This window comes from Fistularia commersonii, chromosome 4, assembly GCF_037954325.1.
Source record: "Fistularia commersonii isolate RoL2024-O1a breed Wild chromosome 4, RoL_Fcom_v1.0, whole genome shotgun sequence".
NCBI lineage: Eukaryota > Metazoa > Chordata > Actinopteri > Syngnathiformes > Fistulariidae > Fistularia > Fistularia commersonii.
This window is the reverse complement of record NC_141287.1, coordinates 13771053-13793723: the sequence shown is the minus strand read 5'-3', so window position 1 is coordinate 13793723 and position 22671 is coordinate 13771053. Positions and strand designations below refer to the sequence as shown.

Below are 22671 nucleotides of genomic sequence, written 5' to 3'. Positions count from 1 at the left end.
AATACTGTATACTTGTGCATGCGTTGTATATGGACATGTACTTGTTTTTCCATAAATACTTGTACACACCCACACACACACACACACACACACACAAACACACACACACACACACATATATATATATATATATGTGTGTATATATAATTGCACTTTTTTCAAATACTCTTATATGTTCACAAATGCACACCAGAAGCACATATCCATTCACATATACTTTTACAAATACTCTAATCTGCACATATACCATATTTTCCGCACCATAAGGCGCACTGGATTATAAGGCGCACCCTCAACGAATGGCCTATTATAAAAAAAAAAAATCATAGAATAGCAGCGACAGGAGTGGCTGGGGTTGCGTTATGCATCCAACAAATGGAGCTGTGCTAAAGGGAATGTCAACAAATCAGTCAGATAAGTCAGTCAAACTTTATTAATAGAATACAAACCAACGTTCTGACAACTCCGTTCACTCCCAAAACAAGTTCGTGCATTCACAATACGATACCGTACGTACCAGTAGCTCTTACCGGTATTTGCGCCGCCTTCGATGAAAACAATGTATTTCCAACTCCATTTGTCACAGTTCAAAGCGTTTCATGAAACAAAAGCACCAAGAAAGACCATCTCTAAACTCATTGATGTTAAGTTCGCGGGTTTGTCCTCTAACTGTAGCCATCTCGCTTTGTTCCCTCAGAAACTCTTTTTAGTCGTCTTTACTTGGGGCAGGTCATCTTGTTGCTTCCTCCACTTCTGCACCATTGATTCATTAATGTTGAATTCTCTCGCTGCTGCTCTATTCCCATGTTCTACTGCGTGACGGATCGCCTTGAGTTTAAATCTGCGTCGTAAGCGTATCTCTAGACAGGAGATGTTTTGGGGTCTTTACACACACACACTCACACTCACACATACACAAATGGAAATGAAACATATGTATGCACATATATTTTTTCAAATACTCTGACATGTATTTGTACATGTTCATGTACATTGCCAGGTATGTTACTTGTAGTGTTAGTTGTACTTTGGCAGTAGTAGTGGTAGCTTTGCAGGTGGACACAGGAAGCAGTTAAGAGCTGTACTTCCTGTTTGCCCCCCTCCCGCCCCCAGCTGTCAGATGTTCCTCCTCCAGCTGTCTGAGCTGAGATGAAGAGGTGGTTCTTCTCCTTCATCATCCTCCACTCCCTCAGAGCCAGAACGCCTGTGGTCCTTCTCAGGGAACGTCGCTGTAGCCAGCCCATGGCTTCCTCCATTTGTAGTCCCCTTTTCAGTCTGCCGGTCGTCTCTCCTGAGTGTTCGTAGTCCATTTTTAGTCTGTTTGTAGTTCGTTTTTATTCTGTTTGTCACCCATTTCTCATTTATTTAGTCCACTTTTAGTCTGTTTGAAGTCTATTTTTAGTCTGTTTGTCAGCCATCTCAAATTTATTTCTAATTCATTTGTCGTTCACTTCTATTTCAATTTTTAGTCCATTTGTAGTCCATTTCTAATTATTTTGTGGTCTTTTTTAGTCTTTTTGTAGCCCATTTGTAATTGATTTGTCGTATATTTTTCATCTCTTTGTAGTCCCTTTGTAGCCTGGTATTAGTTTATTTTTTTCTATTTATCTTTTCTTTTGTAGTACCAATATCTATTTGCTAGTGTCCAATAGCACTTTAATTGCTGGTCATTTGAAGTCTCTTTGTTGTCTATTCTTAGGTCATTTGTAGACTTTTTTTTCTCCAAGTACACTTCCTTTTGTAGTCATTTAAAAGTCTTTGTAGTCCATTTGTTGTCTGCTTTAGTACATTTGTAGTCTGTCGTCTATTTTTAGTCTGTTTGTACTCCCTTTTGTAGTCCTTTTATTGCCATTTGTAGTCTGTTTGTCTCCCATTTGTAGTCCCTCTATTGTTTGTGTGTAGGCCAATTGTAGTCTTTGTCAGCTATTTGTAGTCCCTATATAGTGTATTTGTAAGTGATTTGTAGTCTTTGTATGCAATTTGTAGTCCCTTTATAAACTGTTAGTCAGCTTTTTGTCATCTTGAAACTATTTTTGGCTGCTTTTGTAGTCTTTTTGTCGGCCTTTTACCTTTCATTTGTACTCTATGTGAACCATTTCTATTTCCTTTTCTATTTGCCATTTGTAGTCCCCTTATAGTCCTTTTTCAGGGCATTTGTTGTCTTTCATACTCTGTATGCCATTTTTGGTCCCTTTAAATGTTGTCTATTTGTAGTCTACTTGTTGACTTTTACACTCTCTTTTTTGGCCAGTTGTAGTCCTATTTTTAATCCAGTCATACCTCCTTTTGTAGTTTATTTGCAGTCTCTTCATCAGCTTTTTGTAGTTCCTCTGTCCATCTTTACTTCCTTTTTCAGTCACTTGTTGGCCATTAAAAGTCCCTGAAAGGTCTGTTTTAAGGACATGTATTTTCTCTTTGTACTCTGTCTTTTGTCAGTTTAAACTTCCTTTTGGTGTCTTTTTATAGTCAATTGCCGGCTGTTTGTAGTCCGTTTGTGGTCTGTCTTTAGGCCATTTGTAGTGCTTTTATGGTCTGCCTATAGGGCATTTGTTGTTCTTTTGTAGTTTGTCTCTAAGGCCAATTGTAGTTCCTTTGTATTCTGTTCTCTGGACATTCGTAGTCCCTTTGTAGCCCATACTGTTCCCACAATTTGAGAAAATTGACACTTGTAGTTCATTTGTAGTTTATTTGCATTCTGTTTGTAGTCCATTTGTGGTCCATTTGTTGTCTAACAGGCATCGACCAATCATGCGTCAGCAAAAATTCTAGGGGTCGGTGCCTAAAATCCAGCAGTGGGCAGCTCTCTCCCTCTTCCCCCCCTGAAGGTCATGTGATGTGGAGTCTGTCCAGTTTGGGTTGTCTCTCCTCCCTGGATTCTCTCCAGGTTCTCAGTGTTCCTGCCACCGTCCAAACCCTGTCAGCAGGTCCACTGAAGACTAGCGTACGGAGGTGTGAATGATTGGGCATTTCTACGTTTGACCCTGTGATTGACAGCTGACAGCCCCGCCCCTGACACAGAGTCAGCTGGAATTGGCTCAGCCCCCTTCCTGAGTCGAAGCAAATTCACATCTGGGTCAGCTAATCGCTAGTTGTTTGTTGTTGCTGATTTTTTTTTTATTACTAGCTATTTCTTGTTACTTGCTGTATGTTGTTACTGGTTACTACTTGTTGCATGTTAGTTGTTGCTAGTTGTTCCTTATTGCTTGTTGTTGCTGCTGCTAGTGGTTTTGAATTGCTAATTGTTTGTTGTTACTAGTTGTTTCTTGTTGCTAGTTTGCTCCTTGTTACTGATTGTTTCATGTTACTTGTTGCATGTTGTTGCTAGTTGTTACTTGTTGCTAGTTGTTTCTTATTGCTTGTTTTGTTGTCGCTACTGGTTTTGAATTGCTAATTGTTATTGCCAGTTGTCCCTTGTTACTTCTTGCCTGTTGTTGCTATTTGTACGTTGGTGCTGGGTGTCTCTTATCGTAATTTGGTACTTGTTGCTATTTTTTTCTTTTCGCATTGCTAGTTGTTTATTGCTGGTTGTTATATGTTGTTGCTATTTGATTCTTATAGCTTGGTGTGTTGTGCCCAGTTATTTCTTCATGCTAGTTGTTTCTTATTGCTTGTTGTATCTCATTGCTACATGTTTATTGTTGCTAGTTTTTTTCTTGTTACTGGTAGTTGCTAGTACTTTCTTGGTGCTGGTTGTTAGCTGTTGCTAGCTATCTTGTATGGCATCTTCCAAGTTGCATCCTATCGCTATTTGTTTTTTGCTACTTGCTGTATGTTGTTGCTTGTTTTTGCTCACTGTTGTTTGTTGGTTTTTGCTAGTTTTTTCTTGTTTTTTTTGTTTTTAGTTGGTTCCTATTGCTGTTTGGTTGTTTTTTTCTTGTTTTTTGTTGCTAGTTATTTGTTGGTGCCAGTCTTTCTATATCATTACATATTGTTGTTGCCAATCATGTCCTGTATAGTGGTTTTTGCAAGTTGTTTCTTGTTGTTTGTTATTGCTATTTTTTTCTTGTCCCTTTCAGTTTGTGGTTGACAGTTGTTTGTCGTTGTTTCTTGGTGCTAGTTGTTCGTGTCTCTTGCTAATGTTCCGGCAAAACATGCTAACACTCATGCATGTCCTGCGTATCTTTGATTGCGTCGTTGCTAATTGGTTAGACTTGTGTGTTTTTGCCTTCTCTGCTGCTTTGTTCATAAATGCCTCCTGGTTCTCGCTCCAGTCATTCCGAAGCACATTCTTTCCGGTAAATTCTGACTTTTCTGGGGTGGCGGGTGGGGGGGGATTTCTGGGTTTCTGGTGCACGTGGATTCCCGGTTCAGGTCTGGTCCGGGGTGGAGGTGGGGGTTTTCTGTTTTGTTTTGGGCAGAATATAACGTCAGGGTCCTGATAAGGAGGCGGGGGCAGCGGCAGCCTGTTCTCAGGACACTTCCAGGATAAACTGAGGCAAGCTGTAAACGATCCCGAGGAAACATCCAGATTCTGGACGGGAGCCGCCGCCCGTCTTATCGACCAACACGGAACAACAACATCACCTCCTGAGCCTTGGCCAGCTCATCCGTTACCAGGAACAGAGTGAAAGAGTTAAAGGAAAAGATTTATTCTCACCAGATGTATGTCTACATGTGACAGTGATTGTTGAATCAATTGGATTTGGGAATTATTTTAAAAAAATCTACTCAGTTTTGGATTTATTCTGACATCCAGGTTATATCCAGATAAAAAAAAATATATCTATACATATATTGGTTCTGTGCTGTAGTCAGGGCTGTTCTATTTCTTGTGTTATATATGTATATATATATAATACATATAATATATATGGTACTTCCTCTTAGCCCGAATCTCGCCAGTTTTCCAGAAACTGCTTGTTTTATTTATCATTTCCTTCTATAACTGTCCCCGTCCATGGGAGGATGAGAGGCTGTCAGAGGTCTCTGGACAGGCCGACGCTGAAACAAAGCAGAGGGATGTGTCTTATTGGCGTTTGTGTGTGTGTGTGTGTGTGTGTGTGTGTGTGTGTGTGTGTGTGCGCACGTGTGTGTAACGCTGTGTGACCACATCTGACCTTTAGATGCATCATTTTAAGTTAGCAATGTCTTTGCTCTGAATCGTCCGTTCCATTTATGGATTTGTTTATTGTTTATTCAATCGATCAGTCATTCTATCATTCAAAGTAATTTTTTGTTTATTCATTTCATTCATTTATCTGGCTACTTTTTGTTGTCTTTTTTTATATTTATGATTTCTATCTTTATTACCCATCCTTGGTACGGTCGCCAAACAATGGCAAGGCCACATATATAGACGGACCAGCGTTCACTCATGCACTCATCTGGAGCAATTTTCCCAATTTTTTTGCACTTAACATGCGGCATAGTTTTGGACTGTGAGAGGAAATTGGACACGAGAAGAACATGCAAACTCCACACAGAAAGATCCCCCTGTTGGAAACCAACCAGGTCCTTTTGTGCTGTAAGGGCTGAGGCGCTAACCCTGTGCCGCGATTATATTTATTATTGTTGTTGCAGTTGCAATAATAATAATAATAATGATAAGAAGAAGAAGAAGAAGAAGAGGAATAAGAAGAACGAGAAAAAGAATTTTACAGAAGCAGATGATTGACTGATGGAGGTCATAGATTGAGGTCTATGATTGGCTGTAGGTTAAATGAAGACCTATGATTGGTTGTAGGTTAAATGGAGCTCTATAATTGGCTGTAGGTTAAATGTGATTGGTTGTAGGTTACATGGAGACCTATGATTGGTTGTAGGTTAAATGGAGACCTATAATTTGCTGTAGGTTAAATGGAGACCTGTGATTGGTTGTAGGTTAAATGGAGACCTGTGATTGGCTGTAGGTTAAATGGAGACCTATAATTTGCTGTAGGTTAAATGGAGACCTGTGATTGGTTGTAGGTTAAATGGAGACCTGTGATTGGTTGTAGGTTAAATAGAGACCTGTGATTGGTTGTAGGTTAAATGGAGACCTATAATTGGTTGCAGGATAAATGGAGACCAATAAGTGGCTGTAGGCTTAATGCACACATGATTGACTGTGGGTTAAATGCACGCATATGATTGGCTGTCGCCCCTGGAGGGCCTTTAATCCGCGTAGAACAAACCCAGACTTCTGTCCTGGAAAGTGTCAGGAAGAGGAGGAGGAGAAAGATGAAGAGGACGAGGAGGAGGAGAAGGAGGAGGAAGAGGAGGAGGAAGAGGAGGAGGAAGAGAGGTGGTTCTGCATTCCAACCTAGAGTTACGAACGCTCTGGATGGAGAACCTGTTCCGCACAGAATGGTTGGGGGGGTCAGGTGTGTGTGTGTGTGTGTGTGGGGGGGGGGGGGGGGGCAAACAAAGGGAACAAAAAGAAAGAAGGGAGGAGGAGAAGAAAAGAAAAGGCGACCTTGTCGGAGGAAGAAGAGACAGAGGCTGTTCAGCCTTCATCATTAATTTAACTCACTTAATTATTGATCGGCAGCCTTTAGACCCGCCTGACAGGTTCCAGGTGTGGGGGGGGGGCAGGCTGCCCCCCCTCCTCTTGCTCAACGTGTAAACACCGGACGCCCTCAATATTTGATGTGGCTGCTTTGTTTGCCTTCATTATTCAGCGCCGCATCCACCGCAACCGTGGGGGGGCTGTCAATCACTACAAGAGGGCGGGGTCAGCGGGGGGGGGGTTGACCCGATAACCGATAATCAATACACAGGTCGACGATCTCTGATTATTCGCAACTGATCGGTATTTAGCGATTGTTTGAACACAGTTGAGTGTCCTCAACTCACAGGATCAATAATCCTTTTTTATATTGATCAGATTTACTGATTCGTTTCAGATATCAGTTTATTACTACTATCAGTAGTGTGTGTGTGTGTGTGTGTGTGTGTGAGTGTGTGAGAGGTTGTGTTTGGGAAGTGTCCGTGTGTTTGTGTCATTGTATTTGCTGCACATGTGTATCATTGGGTTTTTGTGTGTTTGTATGTGTGTCTTCATGAGTATGTGTGTGTGTGTGTGTGTGTATGCAGTGTGTAATTGTATAATTGTGTGTATGTGTGGCTGTGCATGTTGTGTCTTTGTGTGTATGATTATGTTTCTCATAACGTGTGTGTGTGTGTGTTTGTGTGTGTATGGTTGTGTGTGTGCGTCTGTAGGTCATTGTGGGAGTTTTTGTGTTTGCCAAGTGTGTGTGTGCGTGTGTGTGTGTGTGTGTGCTTGTTAGTGTATTTTTTGTGTGAGTATTTGTTGTTTGTATTTGTCAAATATGTGTGCGGCTGTGCATGTTGTGTTTGTGTGTGTGTGTGTGTGTGTGTGAGAGTGTGTGTGTGTGTGTGTGTGTATAATTTGTTTGCCATGCCATGTGTGTATCATTCTGATTTTGCATGTGTGTGTATGATGTTGTAAGTGTGTGCGTGAGATTTGTTTTGATCTGATCAGATCTCTGACAAGCAGCATATTGATCAGTCCGGTTCTGATTGATTCATTATTGATCACTGAATTATCAGTCAAACCCGGACGGAGTCACGGGGAAATGCACACACACACACACACACACACACACACACACACACACACATGCACACACACTTCAATCTGCCGCTAATTGTCCTTCAGCCCAGAAGGCCTGAGCAGCGGCTCTCTCTCTCTCTCACACACACACACACACACACACACACACACACACACACACACACACACACACACACACACACACACACACACACTCAGACACTCAAAAGTACCAATCCAAAGTACATGTTGTATATGTGGTACAGACCCTGAAGTACTCTGTGTACCAGGACGCCTTTGGTCCTTCTGTCCCGTTGTCACAAACCTGCTCGGCTTCTGATCTAAACCCCTTTTTCTTATTCTGGATGAGATGCGATTCTACAAATCTCCTGAATATTGCATATGCTTGTGCCACCACTGCCGAGTGTGCGTGTGTGTGTGTGTGTGTGTGTGTGGGTGCGTTTGTGTTTGTGTGTGTGTGCGTTTGTGCGTGTGTGTATGTGTGTGTGTGTGTGTGTGTTTGCGTGTGTGTGTGTGTGTGTGTTTGCATGTGTGTGTGTGTGTGTGTGTGTGTGTGTGTGTGTGTGTGTGTGTGTGCCGCAAAGGCTTGCAGGCGCCCCCCGTTGGCCACAAAAAAAAACGAGGTCATCAGACCGGGAAACATGGAAATAAAATATCACGATTGTGCGGGGTGTGTTTGTGTGTGTGTGTGTGTGTGTGTGTGTGGTTACTGCTATGTTTGGTACAATTTTTTCTTTGTGTTTTTGTATGCGCGTGTATATGCGCACGTGTGTGTTTGTGCGTATTTGCCAGAGGCTCGCTGCCCCCCCCCCCCCCCCCCCCCCGCTGGCCGAAGGTCACATGTCATCGCTTTTCAAATCAGAAAACATGGTCCCAACAACGCCTTGCAATAAACTGTGTGTGTTCGTGTGTGTGAAGCTGGTGTTCCGCAGCCAACTCACCCGATCGGCCAAGAAGAACCCGTCTGGTGGAAGCCACCTTTTTTTTTTTGCTAGCTGAAACCCAAGTGTGCACGAGTGTGCAGGTTTCCACGACCTCCCCAGCATCCATCCAACCTCCACCCAACCCAACCCGTTCTCCTCCACCCGACCTCAGCCAACCTCCCTGACTTCCACCTGACCTCCATCTGACCTCATTCTGACATCCAACCGCAACCCACTCTCTGTCCCCGCCGCTGCCACCCGACATACACCGGACGTCCACCTGACCTCCACCTGACCTCCATCTGACCTCCACCGACCCAAACCCGTCCTCATTCCCCGCCGCTGCCACCCAACATACACCGGACATCCACCTAGCCTCCAGCAGACCTCCTCCAACCTCCACCCAACCCAACCCGTTCTCCTCCACCCAACCTCAGCCAACCTCCCCTGACCTCCACCTGACCTTCACCTGACCTTCCCCTGACCTCCACCTGACCTCCACCAACCCCAACCCGTTCTCCGTCCCTGCTGCCGCCACCCGATATCCCTCCTCGGCGTCCAGCCCCCAACCCGCCATGCCATTGACCGCTTCTGCCTCCGTATTCCCTCTAATAGAGGCTCCCCGAGAAGTCCACTTTTGCACGCCGGGTCCTTTTCCCAAGTCGCTTTTTCCCCTGCCGTTTGGACCGGCCTCGACCCCTCCCACGCTTCTCGCCCGTTGGGTGATTGCGCGGCCGCTTCGAGGGAGGCTGCGCTTTATGGTCGTTGAGTGTTCTGGCGAGCGGTGAGATTCCGGGGATTAGGTTATGCGCTGTGTGTGTGTGTGTGTGTGTGTGGTGGGGGGGTTGGTTATTGTAGTTCGCCAGCGGAGCCGGAGTCTTAAGTGTCCATTATCGTCAGACATCTGTGAGTAGAAAATAGGGCTGTAAAACGTCTGGCCCGGGACGTGCACGCCGTGGCCGCAGCCCTCCGCCATCTTGATTTCATTTCTTTTTTTTTCCGTCTTTCTTTTTTTTTTTTTTTTTTTATCCGATAAAATTAGCTGGTTCAGTGCAGCTTTGCTTTTTTTCCGCCCAGAGGGAGGACAGATTGGATTTGTGGAAAGAGGAGGAAGGTTTAGTGTTGAATCCTCTGGAGGGGAGCTGGACTGGATGGACACGGGGCCAGTCTATCACTTGGAAAATAACTATATATTTTTCAAATATATTTTATGACGTGATTAAATTATTTTTAATAATTTAAATTATTTTAATCTAAATACTTTAACATTTTTGATAAAAAAATGACTTTTTTTTTTAAAATAAAAATTAATCGATTATAATGAGCAAACCCGGGGAGTTATTTGAAGGAGGTGAAAAAAACACAATTAAAAATTAATTTATTGTGAAATCAGGGAGAGCCATTTTTTAAAAATGGTTATAAATTGAAATGCCCTTAAAATGAAATGAAATTATGTGGAGGGTGGAGGGGGGGTAAATTAAAACTATTTAATTAATGGAATTAATTGAATAAATATTGGAGAAATTAGTTAATAAGTAAATAACTAAAGATGAATCCAAAAAAATAATATTAGAAAATAGCAATAAATCTCCAAATTAAATAAAATAATCTAATAATCATATATTCTCTCTGAATCCTCAAATAAAAGTTACCTCAATAAATGTTAGGATTAAATGCTTGGATGGAGAAATAATTTGACACAAATATCCCATCCTTCGTACTCCTTCCCAGCCCATGCCAATGCTCCATGGTTGTTTTGTTGCCGTGGGAACGGCTGAACCCGGCTCTCAGATCCTCCTTCTGAATTTGAAAAATAAGACTTTGCAAAGAATTTGGAAAAGAAGAAAAAATATAGAACATTTTTATATTAAAATTTTGTCTATTCCAATAAGTTAATTACACTAATCCGTTGGCATGTGTGTGTGTGTGTGTGTGTGTGTGTGTGTGTGTGTTTGTTCCGGAGGAAGAGGAGGGGCCACATTTGTCGTCTTCATGACCCGTGAATGAGAGTGAATGTCTCTATTGAATGAGAGGGTATATCTCCATATAAGGTATGAATGAACGAGTGAATGACTGCCTACCTCCACCTTTATTATGGGATGTCCAAAGTTCATTTCGCCCGTCACCCCGGTAACCAGCATCCCCCCCCACCAGGTTTCGACGACCGTGAGACGGACCTGTTCCTCTGCGACACTAACACATGCAAGTTCGACGGCGAGTGTCTGAGGATCGGAGACATGGTCACCTGCATCTGCGAGTTCAGGGTGAGAGCTTCCTGCTTCCTGCTTCCTGCTTCCTGCCTCTTGCTTCCTGTTTCCTGTTTCCAATGTTTCACTTCCTGTTTCCGGCCTCCTGCTTTGCTTGTATCTGTTGTTCTGGTGACTGATGTAGATGCTAGATGTAGATAGCCTGGTCCGAGTCCGGGTTCAGGTTCAGGTCAAGGTCCAGCTCCTGGTCCAGGTCTTGTTCCTGGTCCTCTCTGTGATTCAGGTCCAAGTCCATGGTGTGGTCCAGGTCCCACACCATGTCAAGGTCCAGGTCCTGATCCAGGTCATGTTTGTGGTCCTGGTTCCTGTCCAGGTCCAGGTCCTGTTTCTCGTCTTGGTCTAGTTCTGGGTCCTGGTCCTCTTTGTGGTCCCGGTCCAGGTCCGAGTCCTGGTCCTCTTTGTGGTCCAGGTCCTGGTCCTTTCTTTGGATTACCCAGAAATTAATTACAAATTAACAGGTTAGTTCTTCAGATTATCAAATGAATTCTTTTGATGATCAGATCATTTCTTTGGATTATCAGGAAATTAACTGCTCACGCTCAGTTATTACAGATGATCAACGTGTTGTTTTTTTTTTTTTGATAATCTGGTCATCTCATTTTATCAGACAGTTTATTGCAGATTATCAAGTCGATTCTTTTGTTTCATCAGATTTTTTGAAATTATCAGCGCGTTTCATCAGATTATCAGGTAATTTCCAAAGTACTATCAAGTCATTCATTGCAGATTATCAGGTCATATTTTAACAGATTGTTTGGTCCCATCATGCAGATTATCATGTTATATAATTCAGATTATCAGCATATTTTCTAGCACCGTATCAAGCACTATATTGGAGATTATGAGCTAATTTCTGTGGATAATCAGATAATTATGGATGATTGGATAATTTTCTACAGATTATCAGCGCCTGTCTTTCAGATTGCCAGGTCATATAATTCAGATTACCAGGTCATGTGATTCAGATTACCAGCTCCTCCCCAGCAGGTTATCGGGTCCTTAATTCCAGATTATTGGGTCATTTCCTGCAGATGATGAGGTCATCCATCAGGTGTTATCAGCTGGCAATGAGTATTGATGGTGGCAGCGTGTGTGTGTGTGTGTGTGTGTGTGAACTGATGGCTGTGGTTATCTGCGCCACATTGGCCGAGAAGCGCGGCGGTGTTGAGCCGACGCTCCATCGGTCACCGGCTGTTATCTCAATTTCCTGCGAGTCGGGAGCAGCGTGGACGGAGATAGACCACATCTCCGCTCCATCCCTCTCCAGAGGAGCGACAGCGCCACCCTGACCCCTCCCCTTCCTGCTCGCCATTTCCTGTTTAATCCAACACTCTGAGTCCAAAGCCTGCTGGAGCCCCAGCCTGGTCCAACACCTCCAAGGCTGCTTCTCTGAGGGTTCTTAGAAGGTTCTGGGTCCTCAGAGAGTTCTCAGAGGGTTCTCGTGTCCCAACCCCTGTAGATGTTCTCCATCCAGATGGTTCCTGGTTCTTCCTGGTTGTGATGTTCTGGCTTCAACCTGCAACCCTCCTGAAGCTCAGGGTTGCAGGTTGGAGTCCCAATATTTTACTGCCATGCTAACAGCTCTGGGTGCCTCCACAAGGAGAGCAGTGATATACCTGATACGACACACACACACACACACACTTCCTGCTGTAAAAATCCTCCATGTATCATCAGTCTGAAAATGTTGGGACATCAGAGGTTAAAAATTAAGCGCTGGGTCCAGAAGATGAAGACGATGAGCTGCCTTCACTCTCTCACCCAGCCATCCACTCACCCTCTCACTCCTTTATGACATCATCCATCTTGGTCCCGTGACTGAACACACAGGTGTGTGTGTGTGTGTGTGCGCTTCACACATGACGACAGACAAGTGTCTGTGACGGAGGCATCATCTTTTTTTTTTTGCTGAAGAAGAAGCCGTTAGCGGTTTAGTGCGCAGGATAAAGATACCAATCGATGACCTTTCCTGCCGTCCCGCTGTATATTTTATTATTTTTAGGCAGACATGTTCAAGACACTGTCCAGATAATAGCCTTTACGCTACGCATTTAATTAAAAATATCTGTGTACACACATGTGTATATATACAGACAGTGGGGAGAACAAGTATTTTGATACACTGATGATTTTTCAGCTTTTCCCACTTGCAAAGCATGTAGAGGTCTGTCATTTTTATCATAGGTACCCTTCAATCTTTGTAGTCACTGCTAACAGTTAAGACAATTCATATTTCATTATATTTCTTATTCTTCCTCCTTTCTACTATTATCTATTACTGTTATGTTTTTTTTTTTTTTTCTTACTTGAAACTCTGGCACAACAATTTCCTTCGGGATTGATAAAGTTGTTCTCATCTCATCTCATCTCAACTGTGAGTGACGGCATCTAAAACAAAAATCCAGAAAATCACATTGTATGATTTTCAAGTTACATCACAACATAATTTAATATTTGGTGCAGAAACCTTTGTCGGCAATTCCACAGATCAGATGTTTCCTGTACTTCTTGACCAGCTTTGCACACACTGCAGCAGGGATACTTGCCCACTCCTCCAGATCTTCTCCAGATTTCAATATGGAGTTTCAGCTCCCTCCGAAGACTTTCTATTGGGTTCAGGTCCGGGGACCGGCTAGGCCACTCCAGGACCTTGAGATGCTTCTTACGGAGCCACTCCTTAGTTGCCCTGGCTGAGTTTCAGGTCACTGTCATTCTGGAAAACCCAGCCATGACCCATCTTCACGGCTCTTACTGAGGGAAGGAGGTTGTTGACCAAGATCTTGGGCTAATGTCCCCATCCATCCTCCCCTCAGTACAGTGCAGTCGTCCTGTCCCTTTTGCAGACAAGCATACTCAAAGAATGAGGTTTCCACCTCCATGCCTCACAGTTGGGATGGTGTTCTTCAGGTTGTACTCATCCTTCTTCTTCCTCCAAACACGGCGAGTGGAGTTTTTCCATTCCTCCTCTGGATCATCCAGATGGTCACCGGCCAACTTCAGCCGGGTCTGTACATGTGCAAGCTTGAGCCGGGGGATCTTGCGTGCACTCCAGGATTTTAATCCACGACGGCATAGTGTGTTACTAATGGTTTTCTTTGAGCCTGTGGTCATGTAGTTCTGGGCTGATCCCTCACCTTCCTCACGATCACTGCTGCCCCACGAGGTGAGACCTTGCATGGAGCCCGAGGGAGATTGATCATCATCTTGAACTTCCTCCATTGTTGCCTTCTCACCAAGCTGCTTGCCAATTGTCCTGTAGCCTTTTGCAAGTCTACAATTTTATCCCTGATGTCCTTACACAACTCTCTGGTCTTGGCCATTTTGGAGAGGGTGGAGTTTGTTGGATTGAGTGTGTGGACAGGTGTCTTTTATACAGGTAACGAGTTCAACCTGGTGCAGTTAATACAGGTAACAGGTGGAGAACAGTAAGGCTTCTTAAAGAAGAACTAATAGGTCTGTGAGAGCTGCAATTCTTACTGGTTGGTAGGTGATCAAATAATTAAGTTATGCAATAAAATGCAAATTAATTACTTAAAAAATCATACAATGTGTTTTTCTGGATTTTTGTTTTAGATTCCGTCACTCACAGTTGAAGAGATAAAAATGACAGACCTCTACATGCTTTGCAAGTGGGTAAAGCCGAAAAATCAGCCATGTATCAAATAGTTATTTTACCAACTTCCCAAATTATTTTTTCATTTATTTGAAATTAAGTGCTTGTGGCTTATATTCCGTCCGAAAATTACAGTATATGTATTTGTACATGGCTTTCACACCGCTGCCTGGACTTGGCCCTGTCGCTGTGGTAACCTCCGCCGTCGTCAGGCGCACGAACTGGAGTCGGTCGCCGTCCCGCGGCTCCGTCGGTCGGCACCAACCGCGGCGGCGTCCTTGGACGCGCGGGCTGCGTCTCTCCGCCGAGACTTCTTTTCTAGGCGACAATGCGTCACGCCAGCCCATCCAAGGACGGGTGTTTGAGGAGTTATTTGCGTGATTGAAGGTCCGCCGGTACCTGCGCGGCTGTAATTCAACACAGGAACTCTCTTAATAGAGACTCCACCCAAAAAAACAAAAAAAAAAAGGAAAATTCCCAGGTGCGCTGCCTGGAAAATTAAATTTATCACAGGGGCCGAATGAGATTAGCCGTTTTTTTTTTTCTTTTTCAGCTGAGTAATTTTCTCCTGGTTAATCTGCAGCACAATGGCGGATTAATCATGGAGGATTATGAGGCGGCGCGGCGCGGCGAGGCGAACGTTTTCCTCCCGGCAGGCGATGTGGCAGTGCAACCAAACCGTATTAGACGTCAGCATGATAAACAGGTGCGCTAGGCCAATCCTATTACAGTACATTACATCCTTACCTGCTTTTGACGAGCACGTGTGCGTGTCTGTGTGTCTGGACCTGATGTCCTCGGACGAGGACCCTATAGAATGAGTAGTATTGTTGGTAGAAGTAGCTGGAGCAGCAGCAGCAGTAGTAGTTGTTGTAGTAAAAATCTGTTTGAAGTTAACGTGTTCGTGTGTGTGTGTGTGTGTTCAGACGTGACTTAATGTCCTCAAATTGCTACATTATAGAATTAAAATCATTAATATCTATTGTCGCTATTATTATTGATGTTGAATTGTGAGTAGTAGTAGTGTGTGTGTGTGTGTGTGTCTGTTATGATGATTCATTCCTTAATTCAAAGTAATTTCTAGATAATCATTTCTTTAACGATTAATAGTAGTATTTGTTGTAGTCGTTTGAGGAGGAGCAGTATGAGTAATAGTTGCAGCAATGTATGTGTGCTTCTGTGTGTGTGTGTGTGTGTGTGTGTGTGTGTGTGTGTGTGTGTGTGTGTGTGTGTGTGTGTGTGTGTGTGTGTCTTTGGACATGACTCAATGTCCTCAAACTAGTACATTATATATTTAGAATGGTTATTATTATTCATTGAATTTGTAGGATTAGTAGTGTGTGTGTGTGTGTGTGTGTGTGTGTGTGTGTGTGTGTGTGTGTGTGTGTGTGTGTGTGTGTGTGTGTGTTCAGACGTGACTCATTGTGCTATTTGAGAATTAAAGTTATTTTATTGAATTAAAATAATTAAACATTATTGAATTAAAGTGATTATTATTTTTATTGTTAATATTTAATATTATTATTGTTGTTATTGCTAGTTGATTTTGTGGGAGTAGTGTGTGTGTGTGTGTGTGTGTGTGTGTGTGTGTGTGTGTGTGTGTGTGTGTGTGTGTGTGTGTGTGTGTGTGTGTGTGTGTGTGTGCACTATTATGATGATTTTCGGATTATCATTATTTTAGTAGTATTTGTTGTTGTTATTATTATCATTATTATTAGTTGAATTTGTGGGAGTAGTAGTAGTAGTGCGTGTGTATCTGTGTGTGTGAGAGCGCACTATAATGAAAATTTATTCCGAAGTTCAAAGTATCTTCTAGATCATCATTTTACGATTATTAGTAGCATTTGTTTTTGTTGTTGTCGTAGTAGCAGTAGCAGTATTAGTAGCTGTAGAGGTAGCGGTAGTAGTAGAGGCAGTAGTAGTAGTGGTGGTACTGGTGGATGTAATACAATGAGGTCATAGTAGTAGTAGTTATAGCGGTAGTTCATAAAGTAGTGGTTGAGGTAGCAGTAAAAGTCATGACATCAGTCTGGGCTCAGCAGTCACAGTAGCTTTTGGTGTAGTTATGGTCGTGTTGATTGAACCAGTAGTAATAGTGCTAGTAGTATTAGAAGTAGTAGTTCCAGTAGTAGTGGGTGTTACACAACCAGATGATAGTAGGACCTGATAGAAGTGGATGTGGCTGTAGTAGTAGTCGTGGTGTAGCATTATAGTAGTTACAGCCGTAGTAAATGAAGCAGTAGTTGTAGTACTAGTTACAATATGTATTAGCCGTTGATGTAGCAGTATGGGGTCAAAGTAGTCATAAGAGTACATGTCGTTGCAGTTGTAGCAGAAGTAAGGTCATCAGTAGTAGTAGGAGTATTAGAAGTAGTAGCAGTAATTATGGTAGTCGGTAGCAGAAGTAGTTTGGGTGTAGTAGTATTTGTAGTAGTGGCAATATCCACTGCTTCTTGCAGGTCAGCAAAGGGCATGTGATGACACCGTGATGATGGCCACTGTCCACTGTTGGGGGTCGGCCAATGTAGTGGGCGTGGTCACAATTATGGACGTGGTCAGCGTAGTGGGTGTGGCCATACCATGGATGTGGATCTATGTTGTTGTCTCTGCCAGCCACTCCCCTTTTGTGGGCGCGGCCAGGGATGTGGGCGGGGCGGCGGTTCTTGTTGGTGGTGTTGTCGCTGTTTTGGTCATGGCCCCGGGAGTGGGCGTGGCCACACCCATGGATCGATCGATCGATTGATTCGCTCATTGTTCGATTGAGTTGATTGGCTGTTTGATTCATTGATGTTTTTATTTTGATACAACATCTTCCACCAGATGACTGTTAGGTTGTTCTTGTTAATCGAAATGTAGTATTTGTATATAGAAATGTGTTTATTTAGATTAAATATATTTTCAATCGTAAAAAAAGTAATGATAACAATTTATTCAGATAAAGATTTCTAAATCGATAATTTTGAAAATGTATTTAAGTAATAAATACATTAAGTTATTGACAGGACACTACATAAGCTCTCCTGATTGATTGATGAATGATTGATTGATTGATTGATTAAATTCATTCATACATCCACTGATTGATCATTTTGTTGAATTTCTACCAATGGCGTGTTACTTTTGAAGAACGCATCATAAAACCGCTTTCGTACAAACCCCTTTTGTACATATATGCACAAAATAAATATAAAAAATATGAATATAAACATAATTAATAGATGAATATATGTTGATCAATATTAAATACATTTTTCATTTTAACATGGTAAAGCTAAAGATTTAGAAAAGCACTTAATAAGTACTGAATACATGAAAATATCTACATGATACTACAAGAGTACATAGAAAACTAGCATGCTGAACAGGTCTGTGTGGTAAATTCGATGAAATACTGCAGTACTGAGGTACCGGCAGGTGAGACGCTTGACCGGTGTCCTTCACGCCAGACGCCAAGATGGCGGCGCAGCGAGCTGTCTGGCTCGCCTCCTTTGAAGGAGCCATCGGTCCCGGGGGGTCGTACCCGACACACACACACACTCACACACTCACACACACTCACACATGCACATTCTGCTGCATCTGAGCCACGGCAAAGTATGCAGCGTCTTCATGGCCGCAGTCGTAAGACCCCGCCGGGGTCGGACCCTTGCCAGAGTGGGGCTGTTGCCACGGCAACAGCGTGTCACACACTTACGCCTGTCCGCGTGGAACGTCTTTTCCCGCCTAAATTCCCCCCCACCCCCCCCACCACGCAACCCTGCTAAGGTGTTCCTGTCCGTCCTCAGCGGACTGAACCATTTCTATCAGATTTTGAATTTTTATTTATTTTTTTTATTAATTCTTTTTCTTCAGCACTTTCTTTCATCTGCGGCTGTTTGATCCCGTTCACCCCTCCCACACACACACACACACACACACACACACACACGCACACACACACACACACACACAAAATGACTTAAACAGATAAACAAGCCTGGTTTAACCTTTTCACTGCCAGATTTCTTTCCTGTTGAAATCACTGATATTCATCCATTCATCCATACGGCTCATCCTGTCTTGAGAGACGGGGTTCATCCTGGACCTGTCAATCACAGGAGTAAAATTTGAGCTGTACCAACATACACTCGTTCATAGACACACCTGACTGTCCAGGACTGTCAAACCTAAAAAAGTGTGCATGGTTGTTTAATTTACTCCCCCTTTCGTCCTCTGTCTTTCCCCTTTACTCCCCCTTTACAACCTTTCTTCCCCTTCCCTCCGCCTCTCCTCTTTCTTTATTCCCCCTTTTAAAACCTTTCCTCCCCCTTTAATCCCCTTCACCCCCACTTCCTCCCCCTTTCCTCCCCCCGCCCGCTGTTCTCATTGCACTTTCTTTTTATTTTCCACCAGAGCTCCGGCGGCGCACAAAGAGTTGCTCCACGCTAATAAATATTCGGCTTGTGTGCGATTATTCCCGTTCTCACGGTTTCACACATTTGCAATAACACTCACACACACACACTTGTACACACACTCCAAAGAGATGGAAATCAAATAATAAAAGCCCTGATAATGGTGATAATATTTATTATGATAATACAGACGATTACAATTGTTAAGTATTAAGTACTCCAAATTAAATAAAATAGAAATAAAACAAAATAATTCTTATTCATATCTTCATTGTAAATGACATCAAAAATCACCTTCAAACACACACAGTGCCTTCTGTGGTTTGAGTTGAAAGGGAATGAATCTCACACACACACACACACACACACACACACACACACACACACACACACACACACACACACACACACACACACACACACACACACACGTCTGCAGGTCTTTCAAACAAGTGACTAATAGTTATTTGAAATGACGATCCTCCTGCGTGCATGCTTGTGTGTGTGTGTGTGTGTGTGTGTGTGTGTGTGTGTGTGTACTGGATGGATGGATGACTCATTGTGTTCCACTGATGGAAGCTGATATCCTGTCATGTTTGTTCTGGCTGCTCAGCTCCTCCATCGCACATCCATCCATCCATCCATCCATCCATCCATCTATCTATCTATCTCTTTTATGCCTCTTCCCTTCTTCCCTTCCCTCATTCTTTCTACTCATCTCTCTCTCTCCCATCAACAAATATCTATCTATCTATCTATCTATCTATCTATCTATCTATCTATCTATCAACCCTTGATCTCTTTTCGATCTTTTTCTCTCCATTCATTTTTCTCCTGTCCCTCTCTCATCTTTCTTCACCTTTGTCTTCCGCCCTCTCCGTCTCTCATCCATTTTTCAGTTTCTCTCTCGCTTTCTTCCCCTCTCCTTCTCTGTCCCCTCTCTCTTTCTCTCCATCTCTTTCTCCCTCTTGTTTCTCTCTCTATCAGTTTTCCCTGTCTCTTCCCCCAACCTTTCCTCCATCCCTCTCTGTCGTCGTCCTCTCTTCCCTCATCTCTCCATCCTCTGCATCCTCCTTTGGTCCAGTCATTTGCTGATAGATTTAATACTTTTTTTACTATTCTTGAATGCTTTGCTTAATTGAATTTAATCTGTTTCATTTTAGTCTACTTTATATTGTTATTTTATCATATTTAATATATTTATTTTATTCTATTTTTCAATTATTTTCTGTTTTGAACTTTATTATATTTTTACTTCAGTCTTCTGCTTTCATTCTATTATTTACCTATGTTAAATAGTAACTATTTTTTTAGCTTATTCTATTTTGTTCATTTTATTTGTTTTTATATTTTTATTTCAGAGTTTTTTTCATTTTCTATCATGCATTTTTTTTTATCTTATTCCCCTTAATGTTTTTATATTTGTCTTTAATATGTTTATTAAATTGAATTAAAAAAATCTGTTACATTGTTTTTATTTAATTCTATTTACTGTATCTATTTAAATCCATTTAATTTTTTAATCTTACCCCGTTTTGTGTTTTTATTTCTTTCATTTCATATCTTTATTCTAGATTTATTATTTCAAACCGGATATTCATGTGATTTTGTGTCCTTCAATCTGAACTCATTATGTCATTATGTTCAGTCAACTGGTGTGCATTAGTGGACTTGTGTGTGTGTGTGCATGTGTGTGTGTGTGTGTGAGTGAGTGAGTGAGAGAGATCTCTAAGCATGTACATGTGACTATGTATTTTCTATTGCGTAGATTCACAGTATTTGATAGATATATAATATTTTTATGACAGAGATATTGTATTCTAGAGCAGCGTCACAGTCATGACCATCATGTGACTCGGCTTGATCATGTGACCAATGTGGTACGACCACGCGACCATCATGTTACAGATATGTGATCATCATGTGACCACAATACAAGTGTCATATGACCACCATTGTAGCATCATGTGACTAACATCATTAGCTAACATCATGCTAACATAATTTTACAATTGTGCTAACATACTGTGACCATCATGCTTACATCATGCTATCATGATGTGACCATCATGTGACCATCATGGTATCATGCTAATGTCATTTTACAGCATGCCAATATCATGTTACCATCATGCTTACGTCATGATACCATCATACGAACATCATGCTACCATCATGCAAAAATCATGTTACCATCATGCTTTCATCATGATTCCATCAGGCTAACATGATCATGCTAAAACCATTTGACCATCATGCTAACATCATGATGACATCATGCTAATGTCATGCTACCAACATGCTAAAATCATGTGACGATCATGCTAACATCATGATACTATCATATGAGCATCACGTGATCATCATGTTACCATCAAATGAATGTCATGTGACCATCATAGTGCCATTGTGTGTCATGTGACATCATGTGACCATCACAGGATAATCATGTGTCCACCATGTGATCAACATGTGATCATCATGTGACCGCCACGTATCAAATGACCATCGTATGACTGTTATGTTACCATCATCTGACCATCATGTGACCATCATGTGTCATGTGACCATCATGTGACTGTCTGGCGGGCTGAGGTGTCAGGCGTTGTCTGGCCTGTTCAACCCGCCACGGGGGGGAACAGAAGGCCGAGCCATATGGTCCATGGGGGGGCAGGTTCTCTCACCCTGGTTACCCCACACCCCCCACCTATGAGCAAAGGGAGCTGTCAATCACAGGGATCAGCTGTCAATCACAGGGCTCGGCTGTCAATCACAGGGATCGGCTGTCAATCACAGGGATCACCTGTCACACATAGGATCACCTGTCAATCATAAGAGCCACCAAAGCCAAGCAGGGTAGAGGTAGAAGACACGCAGTGTGCATACGTGTGTGTGTGTGTGTTTGTGTGTGTGTGTGTGTGTGTGTATTTGTGTGTGTGTCTGGGCGGTCAAGAAGAACCTCCCGCCCCCTTTTCTACCACTTTCGCCTCCGTTGCGTCAGAAGCTGCAGCCAGGTCTTGGAGCAGGAGGTGGTCTGGATGCAGGCTGCAGGTGGAGGAGAGGAGGAGGAAAAGGGGAGGAAAGGTGGAGGCAAGAGGAAAGGAAGGGGAAAGCAGGAAATAAAATAGATAAATAAATAAGAAAAAGCTATTCCCAGCTCCTTTGTAAGGCTGCCTCCTCCCCTCTTCCCCACCTCCTCCTCCTCCTCGGAGGGGATTTACTCCCTCCCTCCTTCTGTCCCCGTTTCTTCTCTTTCATTTATGATCCTCTCTTCCTTTTTTTCAGTCCTGTTTTGCTGCTCATCTCCTCGGGCTGAGACTCCTTTGCCAGACACACTCCCTCCCTCTCTGTATATACATAGATATGTATACATATATAGAGATATATGTGTGTGTGTATATATATATATAGAGAGAGAGAGATATATATCTCTATATATATATACACATCCCCATTTCTATCCTTCCTCTCTCTGTCCCTCTTCTGTGTTTGTCACCCTCTCCTCATCCTCCTCCGTCGTTCCTTGTCCTCCTCCCGCTCATCCCGTTTTCTGTCGTTTTCCCTCCTCTCCTCCCTCCTTCCCTCCTTCGTCTCCTCCTCTCCTCCCTCTCTCCTCTCCTCTTCCATCCTGCGTCTCCATCCTTTGATCAGCAGCCAGGGTGCTGTTTCCTCTTCCCCTCCTTCGCTCCTCCCACTGCTTTAACCGGCTTTCGGGTGCTTGCACATACCCCTTGTGTGTGCGTGTGTGTGTGTGTGTGTGTGTGTGTGTGTGTGTGTGTGTGTGTGTGTGTGTAGACGTTTGCACATGCACTCCCTCCTCCTCCTAAAAACAGTGTTTACACTCCATTGTAGGAGATGCCCCTTCAATCAATGGTCATTTGTGCGCCCTGTCCCCATGCACATTGTGTGTGTGTGTGTGTGTGTGTGTGTGTGTGTGTGTGTGTGTGTGTGTGTGTGT

The 22671-nt window shown here is 42.9% G+C and overlaps 1 protein-coding gene across 2 annotated transcripts in view; it reads left to right on the top strand.

Moving 5' to 3' along the window:
* Positions 1-22671, top strand: part of LOC147234769 (tomoregulin-2-like) — a 67429-nt gene that overhangs the window by 3561 nt on the left and 41197 nt on the right. For both annotated transcript variants that reach the window (XM_086145433.1, XM_086145434.1), the window contains exon 2: positions 10594-10703. In XM_086145433.1, the coding sequence (XP_086001559.1) occupies positions 10594-10703 (110 nt within the window). The remainder of the gene's footprint in view (positions 1-10593; positions 10704-22671) is intronic.